This window comes from Panthera tigris, chromosome E1, assembly GCF_018350195.1.
Source record: "Panthera tigris isolate Pti1 chromosome E1, P.tigris_Pti1_mat1.1, whole genome shotgun sequence".
NCBI lineage: Eukaryota > Metazoa > Chordata > Mammalia > Carnivora > Felidae > Panthera > Panthera tigris.
This window is the reverse complement of record NC_056673.1, coordinates 17,702,134-17,719,376: the sequence shown is the minus strand read 5'-3', so window position 1 is coordinate 17,719,376 and position 17,243 is coordinate 17,702,134. Positions and strand designations below refer to the sequence as shown.

Genomic DNA, 17,243 nt, shown 5'->3' with positions numbered 1-17,243 from the left:
CCCGGCAGCCCCTTCCATCTTCTGCCTGCAGTGGAGCCAGGTCTCCCAAGGCTCAGATCTGGACACAGCACCTGGGCCAATGGCCGCCCTGCCCCAGGATGCTGCTGGGGGCAAGGCCAGTGTGCTGATGCCCTCCAGTGGCTACCATGGGGAAGAACAGACAAAGTGTAACCGTGAGGCTGAATGGGCATGTGGGCAGGGGACCTGGTTAGTTCTTGCTTCCTAGTCTCCACTCTCACAGAAGAGACGATACAGGGCATAGGCATAACAGATCTTTATTTTACCAGAAGGGACAGGCAATGGGGCAGTGCAGCATCCAAGCCCCAGACCAGACATGCAGCATCCACATGCAGGAACAGCTACACAGGCTGGGGCAGAGCTAGAAGTGGGACACTGGGACCTCTGGACACCCACAGCATCCCTGCCAGGATGCTTGGGCCCCGGGCTCTTCTGTCTCCACTAGAGCAAGAAGACAGAGGACTGGGCTGCTTCCCCATGGCTGGAACCCTATCACTCTAGCCAGAAGGAAAGAGGGCACGGGGGATATGATAAGAGTCTGGCCAGTCTACAGCACTCAACTCTGTATAGGGTTGGCACAGCCCTGCCCACTGGAAGGGCCCGGCCCGATACCCAGGACAGCACAGCCCTAGCAGGAAGACGGTCTACACACCTTCTAGTCCCCAGTGGGGCTAGACCCTGATCCCAAAAGAGTTTAGCAGAGTTGGGACCAAGCCCCACTCCACCTAGTAGGGACATGTCCATGAAGGGGACTTCCCTGAGCACAAGCAGGGGCCTCCTAAGGCAGTAGTAAACTGAGGGAGCTGCTGTAGACAGGAGGCCTTGCCTCTGCCCCTGGGTAGAGAGAGAGAGGTTAAGGTAGGAGAGCAGGCCTGGGGCTGGGGGAGGCTGAAGTAGGGCAGTGCCCGGCTAGGCCAAGGGGGTCTGGAGCGGGTGAGGCTGGGGACTTCCTGGGGTCAGGTTTAGGGCTGGGAAGACCAAGCCAAGAGAAGGGAGGGTGGCCATCCTACCCAGACCCTCCGCACCCATGCCGAATTTTGGCAAGGGCCACGGGGAGGATGGACAGATGCACAGAGAACTTCAAGGCACCAGGATTCTGAGGAGCAGCAGGGCTACTGCCCCCCGAGACAGACAGTGATTATAATACACATCTTTAGCTTAAACTACATGATGTGTGTAGAGGGTGGGAGCAGAGAGGGACAGAAAAAGACAGACAAAGGAGGAGACGTACAGGGAGAGGAGGGTGGAAGAGACCAACGAGATGAATGTGGCAGTGAAAGTGAAGGTGTGGGGGGAGGAGAGGAAGGAGACAGCTAGAGACAGGACAGAAGGGAAGACAGCCACAGAAGGCCTGAACACGCAGCACTTCTGGTCCCTACAAAATAAGGCACCAGAGTCAGTAGCGTTCCCGTTGTCGCTGTGGTAGGAAAACGGGTGCTGGAGGGAGAGGCGGGCGGCTGCTGACGGGTGTAGGCCTTTGGGAGCCTCACGCCTGTGCGCCGGTGGCCTTCTTGATCAGGGGTATCTGCAAGGAAGGGAGGCGCCGTGAGGCCTCGGCTCTGCGGCCCGTGACTGCCCCACCCGCAGGCGGCCAGCACTCACCTTAGAGAGGTCCATGCCTGTGAGGGCGTGCACAGAGGCCGGCAGCTCGGCCAGCAGCCGGTTTACCTCCGATGTCACTTTGCTGTTGTCCCCACTGAGGACCACAATCTCATCGACTTTGGTCAGCGGGGCGGCGATTTTGGCAGCAATCTAGGTGGGGGAGGTGGGGGGAGGGCTCGGTTTGGTGCGCTCTGTCCTCCTGCCCTGCCCCGTCCAGCATCTCCCCTTCCTTTCTCCACCTCGCCTAAACCCCACCCCAGCTTGGGTGGCTCTTATTTGCAAGCCACGGTCAGTGAGACCCAGTGGGCCAGGGATGGGCCTGTGCCTGTTGCAGGGTTCCTGCCCCCCCCTGCCGAGCGCTCTCACATTTCATGTTTCTAGCCAGCCCGTCGCTGTGTTCCTGACAAGGCCCAGCCGGATCCACCCCGGGGCAAAGGCCTCACCTGGGGCAGGGCCTCCAGCACCAAGGCCATCTTGGCTGCATCCCCATATTTCTGGTAGGCCTCAGCCTTGAGCTTCATCCGCTCAGCTTCTGCCTTGCCCATCGCCTCGATGACTGCTGCCTCCGCCTCCCCGATTTTGCGGATCTTCTCAGCCTCCGCCTGTGCTAAGAGGACCTGCTTCACCCTGCAGGAGTTCAGGTCAGGCAGCATCAGTGCGAAGTGCCAGGGTGCCCTCAAGCCTTGCCTGGGGGCCAGCAAACCCTCAAGCCCTCTGCTCTGCCGGGTGTCAGGGGTTGGGGACCTAAGGAGGGAGGTGCCTTCTTCAGGCTCTGGCAGAGAGAGGCCACCAGCTGCCAGATGCAAATGGGAGAGACTAGCCAGGGACTGGCCAGGATGCCCGCTGTGCCAAGTACCATATCGGGCCCTCGGGTCTCCTTTATCTAGTTCAGCCTTCCCAACAGCAATCCCACTGGGAAGGCGGCACACCCCCACCTCAGTCAGCGGGTGCTGGGAGAGGCGGCTTCCACGCTGGGGCTGGAGAGGTGGATGGGAGAGGAGCCTGACTAGTCCCCCCCTCAGCCAGGGGCGCTCACTTTTCACCCTCGGCGATCTGCTGTATGCGGTGGGCCTCAGCTTCGGCAGGACAGCGCACTGTGGCAATGAGCTCCTTATCTGTGCGCAGGATCTCCTGTGCCTCCACTGCGATCTGCTTCTTGCGCTGTACAACCTCAATCTCAATCTCTTCCTGCCGGATCTTCTGCTGCTCACGGGCTCCTTGCAGCTCATAGGCCAGCTGGGCCTCGGCTGTCTGCGGCAGGAAGAAGGGCAGCACGTCAGAGGCTGGCTGCCAGGTCCCGAGCCCTGAGCCCCAACCTGGGATGCCCTACGGCTCCTCACCTTGATGTTGACCTCCTCACTGAAAGCTGACTTTTGTAGCTCGAAGGCTCGCTTGGAGTCGGCGATCTTGGTGTCTGCCATGAACTTCACATCCAGCATCTCCTTCTTGCACTCGGCTTCCTGGCAGCAGGAGGGGCAGGTGCTGAGGGTTCCCTCAACCTACCATGGTCCCACCCCCCCGAGATCCCTGGCCCTGGGGGCAGGAAGGAAAGCCCACGTACCCGGATGCCTGCGTCTCGCTCGGCCTCGGCCACCCCAATGTCGGCATCTCTCTGTACCACGGCAGTCTGTGTCTTGCCCAAGGAGCTTAGATAGTCCACTTTGTCATACACGTCCTGGGAGGGAAGGGGGAGTCATCCTTGGGAAGAGTCATAGGTACAGAGGTGCCCCTCCTGCCAACACCCCCCTCCCAGGGGGGCGTGGGGGGCTGCAGCCTTCCTATCGCACTGCACCTTGATGGTGAAGCTGAGGATCTCGATGCCCATGCGGCCGACATCAGGGGCCGCCACCTCCCGCACCAGCTTGGCAAACTGGTCCCGGTCCTGATAAATCTGCTCCACGGTGAGGGTCCCTGGGAACAGAGGGATCATGGGCTGGTTCCCTGGGGGCCCAGCCCACCGCAGAAGGGACGAGGCATACAAGCAGCAGTCTGACTGCATGCCCACGTAGTGCGGTCTGAGCTGGGTCTTCCCGGGGTTTCTTCTTCACAGTATTTAACACTGAGCCTCCTCTTGCAGAGTCCAGGCTGGATGAGGAAAAGTGTCTCAAGCAACACCAGGAGCCTGGCCAGACTGGCGGCCCCTCGCCTCCCCATCCCAATGCCCTCTCCTTTGCCTCAAGTCACCGGAAGTTTGGAAAGGAAACCTTGGTGGGACTGACAGACCTCCCTGCCCTGCCCCACGCCCCTCCCTGGCCCTGGCTTGGAGAGCCTGCGAGGTTCCTCAAAGGCAGCAGAGGGGTCCCTGGGAGGGGCAGGGCCTTACCAAGGATGGAGCGAAGGTGTCCCTCCAGGGTCTGCAGGACGACGTTCTTGATGTCCTGCACGTTCTTGCCCAGAAACTGCTCGCAGGCCACTGCCAGGAGCTCCTTCTCCGTCATGATCTTCACCTGCCAGTAGTCACAGAGGCGCCTGAACCAGGCTGGAGGGGGGCAGATGGAGTCCCCAGACCCAGAGATGTGGAGGATGGTGGCTGTGCCCCTCCCCTCTTTTCTCAGACCCGGAGGCCTAGGGGCCAGGAGGGGACAGAGTCTGTCTGAGGCCTCTGGTGGGGAGAGCACACATGGAATTCTTACACTGACAATTTTTATCTTCACTGGCAGCCTCGGGCCCTGACACGGCCTCTCTGCTGGGCACTTGGGGCTCATCTCCCCACCCTCAGCCCACTCACTATTCCCTCGTTAGCCAATTCCTCCCATGCAGTCTCCCCACAGGTGGGAGACCTGCAGGCTGAGGGGCAGAGAGGGCAAAAAGGAAAATGAGTGATAGGGACACAGATACACAGACTAGGGAAGAGAGCCTGGACAGGGCAGGAGACAGGTCCAGGGGGATGCCACCGAGGGTGGGTATCCACCTGCCTTTCATACCCGAGGTATTAAGCCAACCACCCCCTCACCAGGAGCCTATAGCATGGTTGCACCTTGCTGCCCTGTGACGTTGAGAACTGGACTGGAGCAGGAAGCCCCTCACCCTGGCCCCGAGCTGGGAACATAAAGCAGCCTCCGACAACTCCTCTGCCTCACGTGGCCTCCCCTCTGGTCCCCTTTAGCCCCCTCCCCAGGGAACAGGGAAGGCCTGGATTCTGGGGCGTGGCACTTCCAACACCTGCAAAGAATGGGGTGGGGTTAGTGAGCCAGGAGCCCTCAGCACTGGTTCTGTCTCTTGTGAGCCCGCTGAGGAGAGAAGGGGTGTCTGTTAGTCCTACTGAGTGGCCAAGAGGCCGAGTGAGCACATTCCGGTGACGATGACCCTCTCTTGGAAGGGGGGCAGGGGAAGGGGCACTGGAGGGAGACTGCCCCTGGCTGCCGTCCTCTCCTCCTCCCCCCAAACCCCGGCACAGGGACGAGGCAGCTCAACGGACATGCGTGGGGCTGCTGGGTTACTATACCTGGGCGACACCCGTCACAGTTAAAGCTACCCCCTCGGCCGTCTCTACGTCCTCGCAGCGGGGCTGCAACGTCATAATCTCTAGGGAAATCCTGCCAAGAAATGCAAAACAGGGGCATGGGTCTGGGGGCCCAGGGCCTGGGGTGTGGGGAGAGTCCAATACCTCACTGCTCCGACTGGGACAGGCCAGGGGTCCTGCTGCAGAGGGTGGGGTGGGCGCTTTGAGGGGTCGTAGTCAGGAGTCTGTGGGGAGATGGGTGGGAAGGCAGAGCAGCGTGGGTGCGGGTGGCTCCGGGGGAAGCAGTGTAAGTGTTCTGCCCACGGCACACATGTCTGCTCAGATGAGCCTGGCCTGCAGAGTAGGGAAAGGAAGTAGAGCAGTGGTTGTAGGCGGTCTGGGCCAGTGCGGACAGTCCAGGTGTAGCTGTGTGTGTGTGTGTGTGTGTGTGTGTGTGTGTCCTGGGAAAAACACGTAAGCGCTGGTACTCCGGGCTGGGCTGTGTGGGTCATCCACGGGTGCCATCTGAACGTTCCCAGGGGCCTTCACCTGTCCCCAAGGCACCCCGGGAGGCTGCCCAGAGAGCCCTGCCTACTAGCCTGGCGTATTAGGAGTATGCTCGCTGCCGGGCCGAGACAGAGGTGACCCTGCGTCTGCGCCTGGCCAGGGGAATCCTGCCCGGTCCCTTCACCTGGCAACAGGCTGGACTTGAAGCCTACCCTCTGGGGTTGGGCCCAGGTGGCTCAAGTGGGGAACCGGGGCTGAGGTCACACGAGGGCTTCCTGGCCCAGAGAATCTCCAGGGTCCACATCACCCAGCTTAAAAGGGACATAGGTATCTGCAGTTGTCTCAAGTCAGTAGCGGTTTGGAGGCAGAGCGGGGTTTCTTTAGCCAAGGGTGTCGAGGGAGGCTGGGACCCTACTGGTTCCACACAAAGTGCTCTGAGTTTGTCAGGCCTCCGTGCCGAAGCCTGCCTGCACACGGCTACAAGGAGTGGGTAAGGTGGGGACAGTCCCCTTCCCCGTTAGAGCCGGCAGGCTGGGTGAGGAAGGGAGAGGTGGTGCGGGGTTGTGCCTGAGAAGCTGGAAGGGCAATTTCCAGCAAGGTAAGGGGATTGGTAAGATGATGTTTGGGCCCTTCCGGTCCGGGCGCCCAGCATGCAGGCTCTGAGGGGGCAGGGGCTTTCTGATGCTCACCGCAGTGCCTGGAACTGGGAAGGCGCTCAACAGGGAGCTGCTGAGGGAAGCAATGAAGATGACCACCTGCATATTACAAAGAAAGTGCTGGGAGTTACCGAGCACCCTGGCTCAGGAATGGGTTTCATTGGCTACAGCTGCATGGCAGTGAAGAGCGAGACATCGGGCCACTTGCTTTTCAAAGTGAGACTGGGGAGCACCTGGGTGGCTCAGTTGGTTGGGCGGTCAGCTCTTGGATTTCGGCTCAGGTCACGATCTCACAGTTGGTGGGATCCAGCCCTGTGTTGGGCTCTGCACTGATAGCGTGGAGCCTGCTTAGGATTCTCTTTTCCCCCTCTCTCTGCCCCTCCTCTGCTTGCTCTCTCACATTCTCTCAAAATAAATAAATGAACTTGGGGTGCCTGGATGGCTCAGTCGGTTGAGCGTCTGACTTTGGCTCAGGTCATGATCTCACAGTCAGCGGGTTCGAGCCCCGCATTGGGCTCTGTGCTGACAGCTCGGAGCCTGGAGCCTGCTTCTGATTCCGTGTCTCCCTCTCTCTCTGCCCCTCCCCCGCTCATGCTGTCTGTCTGTCTCTCTCTCAAAAATAAATAAACATTAAAAAAATTTTTTCAAATAAAATAAATGAACTTTAAAAATACCACACACCCATGTGCGTACACACACACACACACACACACACACACACACACACAGAGTGAGACCGGATTAATAATAAAAGTTTAGGTTTTTCTAGCACTTCTTTTCCAAAAATCTCAAAAAGCCCTCATGTTGTTTTACTTGCCTTTCCAATATCCCTACAGAACACGTAGAGGACATGATTCCCCTACTTCACACACAGGGAAACTAAAATCTTAGTGACAAGAGATTTTCTCAAAGCCTTCTCAACAAAAATTAGGAGCAGGGAATGGCCAAGGCTCATTTTGCTGATGCCTGTCAAGGAGGTCGGAGGAGCCTGATGAACAGAACTTTTCATGGGACCCATTTTCTGGCCTTGTGAGAAGGAGGGCTAGGGCTCGACACTGGGGTGTCAGCATGGACGGGAGGCTGGCAACGGGCTCCGCAGGACCTGGAGTGGTTGGGACTGAACCCTTCCTGTCCAGACAGCCGAGTTCTGGCACACAGGGGCCTGTGTCTCCTGCCTCAACTTACCCCTTGGCATCCAAGGACATTCACTAGCAGACCTGGGAGGGGTTCCAGAATCCCTTGCTCTTTCCCCACTAGCAGCCCCAGTCAGTGAGGGCAAAGGAGCTGGGGATCTCTAGGGGTCCATCCTGGCACCCACAGCAGCACAGGTGGGAACAGAGGGGAGGGAGGCACACTTTCGGAGGGGAGTCCATCTGGCTCCTGCCTGCCAGACCCCGCTGGGCAGGAAGAGAGAAGGTTAGACACAGAAGAGGAAGCAGGTGGGTTATTACCTGTGCAACCCCTGTTACGAATAGCGGGACCCCCTCCGACGTCTCAATATTCTCACAGCGACACAGGATGGTCATAACCTCCAGAGACAGTCTGAGGAGCAGCCAGGGGGAGGGAGAGGTAGGGAAAGGAAGGGGTAGGAGGGGACACAGCAAACACACACAGTGGTTACCAGACAAGCAACGATGCCGGATGCTTGGGGCAGGGCGGGGTTGCTCTTAGTAATTTAGCCCTCTACTGCCAGCTCAGCCTAGGGTTGTAGGGGGACAGAGGAAGGCCCCTTGCTGGCCTGAGGCCTCTGGGTCTCTTTTCCCATACCCCTCTAAGGAGGAGCGGCTGGGCTGGGGAAAAAGCCTACGACCTGAGGTCGGGAGGCCTGTGCACAGGGCACCTGCGTTGCCCACCACCTCACTTTCCCAGGAAACTCCTGGTAGACTCCTGGCAGGAGAGTCTGGGAGACTTAGTGTTAGCTCTACTCTCCAAACACAGGCAAGCCTGTGTTTCCAGAAATTGGACAGAAGAGGCCACTCTGGGGATTAATGAACCACAGCAAATACCAAATCCTGCTTGGGTTTGTGTTACATATCACTAAGTAGGCAATTTAGGGCCAGGAAAGCCCAAAGAAAACCTTGGATTTTCTGATTTGGGGGGCTAGGTGTCAAGGAAGGCTGGAGAAGAAAGTGTGTCCCTCCCACAATATTCACAGGGACAACTGGGAGGTGACAGGGTAATTCACTTTGGGATTTCCAAAGTTGGGCAGAGGCAAAGAGAGTCATGGCAAACAAAATGAAGCGTCTTGAAGCTGTTTAGGCCACCCTAGCTGGGCCTCCCTCGTGCAGCACGTGTGTGCGAGTGTGTGCAGGGTAGCAGGCCAGGCAGAAGCCGGGATGCTGACAGCGTGGACAGTTTCCTTCAACCAGAAGAAGGGAGGATGGTGGCAGAAGCTGAAGGAGCAGAGGCAGGCAGACTGGGGGATGGGGGTGGGGGATGGGAGCCCCGCCTCACCCAGCACAGTGCCAGCCTGGGGGGCTCTGGCCGTGCAGATGTGGAAAGGTTGCCTTCATTTGAGCCCCTGACACTGGCACTCCTTGGCCTGAGAGGACTCAGACAGGAACCCACTAAGCTCTCTTCTGGGGAAGGAGGAGAGAGGGAGATAGGAGAGAGGGAGGGAGGGAGGGAAGGAAGGAGGGAAGACAGGAGGCTGCAGCTCAGATGCCAGAGGTGGAGGATTCACTCAGGTAAGGGAGAGAGAGCTGCCACATCAGGGCCTCAGGACAGCACAGGATGTGGCGGCAAAGTGCAGCAGGCAGGGCTTCATCGAGCCTGGCGAAGAACGGCTGACAACGGAGGTGGGGGACCTGGAGGGCGGTGTGCGGAAAGTATCTCGAAGGGGAGGCTAGAATCCAGGCTGGGTTAGAAGCCTCTACTCTGACCTGAGGGGCTCTTCCTGCCGGCCTAGGGAAATAGAAGCCCCAGCTTGTAGAGACGTCCTTCAGGTAGGCTAGGGGTCGGGGAAGGGACAGAGCCCAGGAAGGGGCGGGCTCCAGGCTTAGACCACCCAGCAAGTGGCACCAGAGGGAGAATGCTAAGCCTGGGTGTGTGAGGTCAGTTTCTCAGGATGACGTACAAGGCCCTCCACTCCTTACTTCCAAACGTACTGTCAGAGAAGCTTGGCTCTCCTGTCCTGGGGCTCTGCTGCCTGGAGCAAAAAGCAGGAGGGGGTGCCAAGACCGTAGAGAAAGGGCTGCAGGCGTGTCACCCTAGCAGTGGATGCCTGCGCGGGACAAGTCTCTGGGTAAAGTTGCAAACTCTCCACGACTGGCTGTACCGCAGTGTCTGGACGACTTACTCGGTCATCCCAGGACTGCAAGGCATGTGGGGTGGGGTGACAGTACCTCTGGAGAGGGCACCCCATGGCTTCCGACAGGCCACTGGCCCACTCAGGAGGGCCTTGTGTCCTCCTGAGAAGTTGTGATCAGTACTGGTTACTCTCGGACACTTTTGGCCTTGAGCCAGGAGAGTCCCCCAGGATTCCTCAACTCGGGCAGAACAAAGTGAGGGGAGAGCAGAGGGGGTTACGAGAAATCAGTGAAGTTAAAAAGGTGACCTGCTTCCCCATGGCCCTGACCCTGGCCGACACCCTCAGTCCCCCTGGAGTCTCAAGCGTAGAGCTCGGCGCAGCCACGGAGGGCCTCTCTCTGCTGACTGGGGGGGCTGGGCCAGAGGGGGATTTCCACTGCAATCGCTGCTGTTTTCCCTCCGGGGTGACCATCACTTCCCCTCCCTGTTGCGTGGGTCCTGGCCTGGAAGGATCTGGGCATAGTCAGGAAGGGGGTGACGGTGGAAAAGTGGCTGGCACACCTCTTCTCCTTGTGGGTAGGCAGTGAGGGAGCCAGGAGAGACCCAGGCCAAGTCTGGTCCCGCTGAGGGTTCTGGGGGAGCCCCAGGGAGAGCCGGATGGTGGGCCCTCTGGGGGGCTGCAATGTCCCCTCCTCTGGTGAGTCTTTCCAGACTGACTGAGGAGGTCCAGACCTGTTTTGCCCAGCCCGACACCAGTTCCTTAGATCCCCACCCCGTCGGTAAGCTGCGGCTATCATGGAGCCCTTCACAATGTGCATCCGTCATTCTCTGCCCTTTAGCCCTGCCTACACTGTCCAGGCCTGCACGGGTGAGGGCGTGTGTGGGTCTCTTCGGCCCTTCCTCTCCACAGGGAATAGGGCTGCAAGAATAACTGAGTTAGGCTCAGGGAGTCAGGATTCTGCTTGGGCATCTCTGGGACAGAAGTGACGTCTCCAGTGGAAAAAGCATACCCACTAAGGAGAAGGTGCCCGCAGAAAGACCCCCTGTGTCCCTGTGCAACCCATCTCACCTGCTTCTTAGGAGACCCCCAGCATGGGAATGTGGCAAGGGAGGATGCTCTAGCTGACCGGGGGGGTGAAGCAGGGAAGGCTGGAAACCCTTTTCTCCCTTGCCCACCAGGATGCCAGGTTCCCCAGCCCCTGGGCCCTTACCTCTGAGTGTCGGAGATACACCACCAGGCCCAGGCCCAGCCGCCAAACACGTACTGTTTATAGTCGGAACCACAACAGCCCCCTGGAGAGCAAAGCAAACCACTGCTGGTCAGTCAGTTCTTGGGTTTGTCTACCCCCCATCCCTCCAACAGCAACTCTGGGTCTTTACTCACTCTGACAGTTGACAAGCCCCACTGTTGGGTGCTGAGCTTACACAGAAATGAGAGACAGACAGGGGTGCCTGGGTGGCTCCATCTGTTAAGCCTCTGATTTCAGCTCAGATCATGATCTCGCAATTCGTGAGTTCCAGCCCTGCATTGGGCTCTGTGCTGACAGCTCAGAGTCTGGAGCCTGCTTTTCCCTCTCTCTCTGCCCTTCCCCCAACTGCTCTCGATCTCTCCCCAAAATAAATAAACATTAAAAATTTTTAAATTAAAAAAAAAAGGGAGACAGACAATTTGGTAGACAATTTGCATAGAAAGAAGGCTATCCAATGAGTGGTTCCGAATGTAAGTACTTTCAGAGAACAGAAGTCAGTGGGCAGGAGTGAGCAGGAAAAGCTTCATCTTTCATTTAACCATTCATTCAGCAAACAAGTAGACTGTTTCTGTGCTAGGAATAAAGAGATGAAGATACAATTCCTATCTTTTTTTTAAATTTATAATTCCTATCTTTTTTTTTTTTAATTTTTTTTTTTTTTTTAACGTTTATTTATTTTTGAGACAGAGAGAGACAGAGCATGAATGGGGGAGGGTCAGAGAGAGGGAGACACAGAATTGAAACAGGCTCCGGGCTCTGAGCTGTCAGCACAGGGGCCCGATGCGGGGCTCGAACTCACGGACCGCGAGATCGTGACCTGAGCCGAAGTCGGCGCTCAACCGACTGAGCCACCCAGGCGCCCCTATAATTCCTATCTTTTTTTAATGTTAATTTATTTTTGAGAGAGAGACAGAGCACGAGTGGGGGAGGGGCAGAGAAGGAGACACAGAATCCAAAGCATGCTCCAGGCTCTGAGCTGTGGGCACAGAGCCCAATGTGAGGCTTGAACTCATGAACCGTGAGATCATGACCTGAGCTGAAGCTGGATGCTTAACCGACTGAGCCGCCCAGGCGCCCCTACAATTTCTACCTTGAAGGAGGTGGGAACTTTTCCTGAGATAATTGTAATACCATGTACCAGGGAGTGTGCAGAACAAGAAGGGGTGCAGGGCACACGGGGGGCGGGGGGGACCTGGGAGGCTGAAGGGAGGGAGGTGTCTTGGAGCCAAGATGGGATCCTTGCTCATGCCCAGCAGACACATCTCAGTAAGGTTGGTTCTCTACTTCCAGGGCTTCAGAGTGACTGTGTACTTCTTATGGGAGTGAATGGGGAAGGCAAGGCCTCAAAACAAAGGCCAACCTGTGGTACCAGTGGCAGAAGTGGAGACAAAGAGAAAAGGCCTGAAAAGGAAGTGGTTCGTTCTTATGGGGCGCCTGAGTGGCTCGGTTGGTTACGCGTCTGACTTTGGCTCAGGTCATGATCTCACAGTTCATGGGTTTGAGCCTCGTGTCAGGCTCTGTGCTGACCGCTCCGAGCCTGGAGCCTGCTTCAGATTCTGTGTCTCATTCTCTCTCTGCCCCTCCCCCGCTTGTATTCTGTCTCTCTCTGTCTCTCAAAAATAAACAAATGTAAAAAAAAAAAAAAAAAAAAATTTTTTTTTAAGGAAGTGGTTCCTGAAAACTATATCAGCTAAACAGAATGTTGAATCGGGCCCCAACTCGGATCCAGCTGTAAACATGTCCAGCATGCTAGCATAATGTCTATGCAGAAGTGAGAAGAACCAATTCCTGAAATTCTTGTTGTGAACTGATAATACCAAAATTATTCACCGAGTTCAAGAAAACTTTAGTAAAAGCTAGAGGGGCAGTTTCCTGGCAGTGCAGAAAAATGTGCAGGAAACAGATGATTCAAAGGAAATGGGATTTGGGGAAAAGCCAGTGGGTGTCATCATTTCTGTATTCACAGACTTCAGTTTCCAGGAAAGCCTTAGGGTGTGTGCCTCCAAAGGTCAAGGGTCAGGGGTAGTTTCATGTAGTTGAGTTACAGTGTCTCTGAGGACCCACAGCGGGGTACAAGCAGGGTAGAGGGGCAGAGGCCAGATCATAGAGTGTCTCAGGTATCAGGCCAAAGAGCTGGGTGTGTGTGTGTGTGTGTGTGTGTGTGTGTGTGTGATGGCAGGCGGGGGGGGGCGGGGGGCTGGTCACACAAGGATTTAAGGTGAGGAGCAACAAAATTACATTTGCCTTTTAGAAACACCACTTTGCACAAGGTGGAAGAACGGGGTGGGGTGGCCAAGGAGATTGGGTAGAAGCCTCTTGCAGTGACTTAGGCAAGACATGGTGGCTGATGTCATGGAGTAACTTCTAGAGCAGTCTTGTCCAAGAGAACTGTGAGGGTGGAAATGTTCTATGGCTGCACTGTGCAATATGGCAGCCACTAGCCACATGTGCTTACTGAGGACTGGAAATGTGGCTGGTACAACCGAGGAACTGAATTTCTAATTAAAAAAATTTTTTTTTTAAGTTTATTTATTTTGAGAGAGAGAATGCGCATACACATGGGAGAGGGGAAGAAAGAGAGGGAGAGAGAATCCCAAGCAGAGTCCGCTCTGTCAGCAGAAAGCCGGACTCAGGGCACGATCTCATGAACCACAAGATCACAACCCAAGCCGAAATCAAGAGTTGGACATCTAACTGACTGAACCACCCAGGCTCTCCTCTAACTTAATTTAAATTTAAGTGGCTATTGGCTACCACATGGGTGCACCTCCAGAGTACAGGTTTGAGTGGGTGGTGAAGTCAACAACGGAACCAGAGACAACTCAGAGAACAGGGAACTGGAGACAAGTTTTGGACAGGTGGAGGCGAAGGACAAAGACCTCACTAGTGCAGAAAGCCTGTCACCTTAAAGAACTGGTGTCCGAGACTGCTCCCCGAGAGCCAACCCAGTTTCCTGGGCCTGCCTCTGTGCACAGTGTGCAAGGAGCCGAGCCAGAAGTCCAGGGAGTAAGGCGCAGCCCCGCAGTGTGAGTAGGGGTGGAAAGAGGCCTGTTTCTCTGGGGGGGAAATAACTGTCCACAAGGCTGTTGCTCAAGGGAAGCTAGCGTAGGCTTCTCTGCTCTGGGGAGTGGGGTAAGGGAGGCCTCTAAGGACAAGCAGTCAACCTGAAACCTAAGCCATCTCGGGATCTGGAGAAACTGAAAGGGTCAAAAAATCACAGCTTGTTTCACTTTGGGCCTGGTGAGGGCTGGGGCCTCCAGCGGGCTCCAGGGCACTTCTCACTGTGCTGGGGGTGGAAGCAGTAGAGGTGGCGTGGGATCGCGTGGGGGAAGGGGGTGTCCACCCTTTACCTTTAACTTATTCTTTGACCTTGAGAGCAGGCTGCCACAGCCGAAGCTGGGCCTAGGCCAAGGGCAAGATGGCCAAGTTCCCAGGGGTAGCAACAACAGGAAGCTCGTACTGCCAGCCTGCCCCACCCCCAGCAGCTTCCTGCCCTGAAAGGCATCTCCCTCCCAGATTCCTGGTCACACTCAGCCTGAGCACCACACCCAAGAGAGGACACTCAGGTGCCCCTTCCTTGACGTCCCTAGCTTTCACTCTCTTCACACCTGGAAGTTTCTTCTAATTTTATCTCACTTTTTCTAACTCAACTTACTTGCCTTTGCCCTGTCCTTATCCAAGCTGAAGAATCACATGCCAACCTCTGCCCCACTCTTAGCCCCTCCAGACCCAGTCCATCCCTCTACCTTCTCGGGAGTATTCTGCTCCCTTCCTGCCTCTCTTCTACCTTCTTCCCACTACTCCAGAAGACAAGGGGGATTTAGCCTCTTTTGAGCCACAGCCCCTGTTAGTAGTCCAGCAATGCAGGAATGCTGATAAATGCATAAAATACATAAGAAACAATTATATTGAAAGTTATCAAATTATTAAAACCACCAAATGTGTGACATGTAATACATAGTAATAGGTGTGAAATAGTAACACATTAAATAATAAAATCAAGTGGTTAATAACTAGCTAAACTTCAAGTACTGATGAGCGTAAATAACTTTTTTTTTTTTTTAAATCTAAGTTAACATATAGTGTAGTAATGGTTTCAGGAGTAGAATTTAGGGATGCTAAAACTACTCACTTTTTAAAGAAATTTTATTTAAATCCAAGTTGGTTAACATACAGTGTAGCGATGGTTTCAGAAGCAGAATTCAGTGAGAGGATAAATGACCTCAAAGGTACCTGCTACAATGGCAGTATGGTAGGAAAATACCTGCTAATGCTATCATGGATTGTGGCTGACATTTATAATCCGAAGAAAGGCTAACTTTCAATTAAGGTTAGTGACAAGGTCGGGAGCATGTCTTTCCCCCATCCAAACGCACAGACCTCTAAATTCTACCCACGGACCCCAGGTTAAGAACCTCTGACCTATTGTAGAGATGAGAGAAAGATGTATGGTGTTTGGATTCCCCCTTTAAAATTGCTAAAAGGAGAGAGAGAGAGAGAGAGAGAGAGAGAGAGAGAGAGAGAGAGAGAGAGAGACACAAAAAGGTTTGATATTACAGAATGAAGAAGGGAGGTTAGACAACCAGGAAAATCCTCCAGCCTTTTCAGGTGCAGAAGATGACCAGGAGGTCATCCTTGAGAACGGCATCCTTCTCAAATTGGGCTGAATGTGATGCCTCCAGACCTAGATGCAGGCTTAAGTAACCAGGTGGGGGGTAGGGCCGGGAGTGGTTGTTCTGCCCTGCTCTGCTGGGAGTTCTGTGAGGGAGAGCTGCATCTCTATCCGTCTGATCGGCTCAAATCCCCAGGTTCTGTTATCCTGAGCCTTATCCCTCCCTCTTCTCTCCTACCCTTCCTTGACTACAGTGCCCTCAATTCTCGGCACTGCCTCCGCTCCCTCCTAAAACAGGGGAGGGAGGCCACTGCATTGGCCTCTGGCCAGAGGACCAGATTTCCGGCAAGTGGAAGGTACAGAGCAGCCTAACTCAGGTGCTCCTCTCACCCCTTAGTCTCTCCACAGGGACAGGATTGGAGCTTTTGTCTCCTCAGCTCAGGGTCTGGACTTCCGGAAAGAAAAGTCTACCAGAGAAAGTGCCATGCAGATTTTTGGGTTCTAAAAGTCTTCTTTAGGACTGGGGTCCGGGAGACAGGTGCAAGTCTGGTCTCAGTGCTCTCTGGGGGTCTCCCTCCTAAATCCCAAGGCCACCTCTGGTCTTGTCTGCTCTTCCCTACAAGAGTAGGAGGGTCCTGATCAGGGAGGGCGAGGATTTCCTGTCCCAGTGGAGAGACTGATTTTGAGATCCAAACCGAGCCAGAGGCCATGTTCTGGGGTAAAAGTTCCCAATGGATTCATCACACCTCCCCAAGGGGCAGCTACAAACCCTGGTCTAGCTCACCCTCTTCTACCCACTTCTGTAGCCAGCCCTAACAACTCTGCACACAGGCTGGAAATTGACATTGATAGTAGGAAGTAAGACCTGAAGGATTCCTGCAGCCACAGGCCTCCAAGCTGTCAGGAAACCACCCTTCACAGCACCTGTGAGCCAGCCAGGGGTTGCACAAACCGGTGGCTTGAAAGGCTTCAGCCACCTCTCAAGATACCCAAATACACAATTTAAAAAGCAGCCTTAAGGCAAAGATACCTCTCCCTTCCCCAGCACAGCAGTGAAGCCCCACCTAAGCTCCCAGAAATTCTGGAGTCTGTAGAATTTTGCAACCGTGGCGACACAGCCAGAACCCGGTTTCTCAACCTGTAGAGGCCGCACCCGCATCTCCGGGGGTGGGCAGTGCCAGTAAACCCCAGCAAGCCCTAACCCGCTCAGAATTAACGGGAACAAAAGGATCCCCGTCCCAGGGCCCCATCCCCAGGCAGGCACCTGCCCTCCAAAGCCTCGAGACCCACCCCAAGGGCCGGGCCCTGGAATCCAGCCAAACCGCTACGTTCTGGGAACCACGGGTCCCCTCCCCACGGCCTCAGTTCGGGACCCCCTAGGCCACAGTGGAGTAGAGGGGAGGAGACCGTGCCCAAGGAGGAGGCGGAAACAGGAGGGAATAAACACGGGAAAACACGCAGTGGGAGGGAGAGTCTCGAGGGCTCGGAACACCGCAAGTGTGAGAATGGGGGTCCCCTCCTGTAAGGTTCTCGGGCCCAACACCCGCGCCCCCACCTTCCGCACTGCCCTCCGCCCTCTGAGCCCCTCCCCGGCCTAGCCCGTCCCCGCTAGCTCCCCAGCCCCGCACCCACCCCGCGCCCCCTCTTCACCCACCTTCGCGGGCACAGCCCGCGTCCCAACCCTCTCCGCCCCGGCGCCCCAGACCCAACCCCCTCGCCGCCCTCTCACCTGAAACCACCAGCGCCTCGTTGGGCCCCACCGTGTGGCAATTGCCCATGGCGCCGGTGGGACGGAGGGCCCGCGGGGAACGCAGAGACCTGTACGGCACGGCCCGCACCACCCGCACCGCCGGCCGCGCCCAGCCTATCCCGCCACCCCCAGCGGCCGCCCGCGCGCCCGCCCGCGC

At 56.1% G+C, this 17,243-nt stretch overlaps 1 protein-coding gene across 4 annotated transcripts; it reads right to left on the bottom strand.

Moving 5' to 3' along the window:
* Positions 1-259: 259 nt before the first annotated feature.
* Positions 260-17,208, bottom strand: FLOT2 (flotillin 2). Of its 4 annotated transcripts, none has more exons than XM_042966966.1 (11): positions 17,066-17,208; positions 10,686-10,767; positions 7,677-7,767; positions 3,944-4,067; positions 3,413-3,531; positions 3,182-3,295; positions 2,961-3,080; positions 2,657-2,871; positions 2,064-2,247; positions 1,621-1,770; positions 260-1,543 (listed from the first exon to the last, which is right to left on the bottom strand). In XM_042966966.1, exons 1-11 carry the CDS (start codon positions 17,112-17,114, stop codon positions 1,505-1,507), a joined length of 1,287 nt encoding a protein of 428 aa, XP_042822900.1. In that variant the 5' UTR covers positions 17,115-17,208; the 3' UTR covers positions 260-1,504. The 4 variants fall into 4 exon arrangements, with proteins under 4 accessions (XP_042822900.1, XP_042822897.1, XP_042822898.1 ...); XM_042966963.1 differs by lacking the exon at positions 7,677-7,767 and adding an exon at positions 5,066-5,156 and having other exon boundaries at positions 17,066-17,205; XM_042966964.1 differs by lacking the exons at positions 7,677-7,767; positions 10,686-10,767; positions 17,066-17,208 and adding exons at positions 4,598-4,782; positions 5,066-5,130.
* Between the last annotated feature and the right edge of the window lie 35 nt (positions 17,209-17,243).

What these genes read in the sequence shown, in the direction of transcription:
- FLOT2 (XM_042966966.1), bottom strand. Translation starts at nt 17,114, where the DNA reads ATGGGCAATTGCCACACGGTGGGGCCCAACGAGGCGCTGGTGGTTTCA. An exon ending in ACACCTTCGCTCCATCCTTG is followed by an intron (nt 3,532 to 3,943) that starts GTAAGGCCCTGC and finishes CTCTGTTCCCAG; the next exon opens with GGACCCTCACCGTGGAGCAG. An exon ending in AGCGAGACGCAGGCATCCGG is followed by an intron (nt 3,081 to 3,181) that starts GTACGTGGGCTT and finishes TCCTGCTGCCAG; the next exon opens with GAAGCCGAGTGCAAGAAGGA.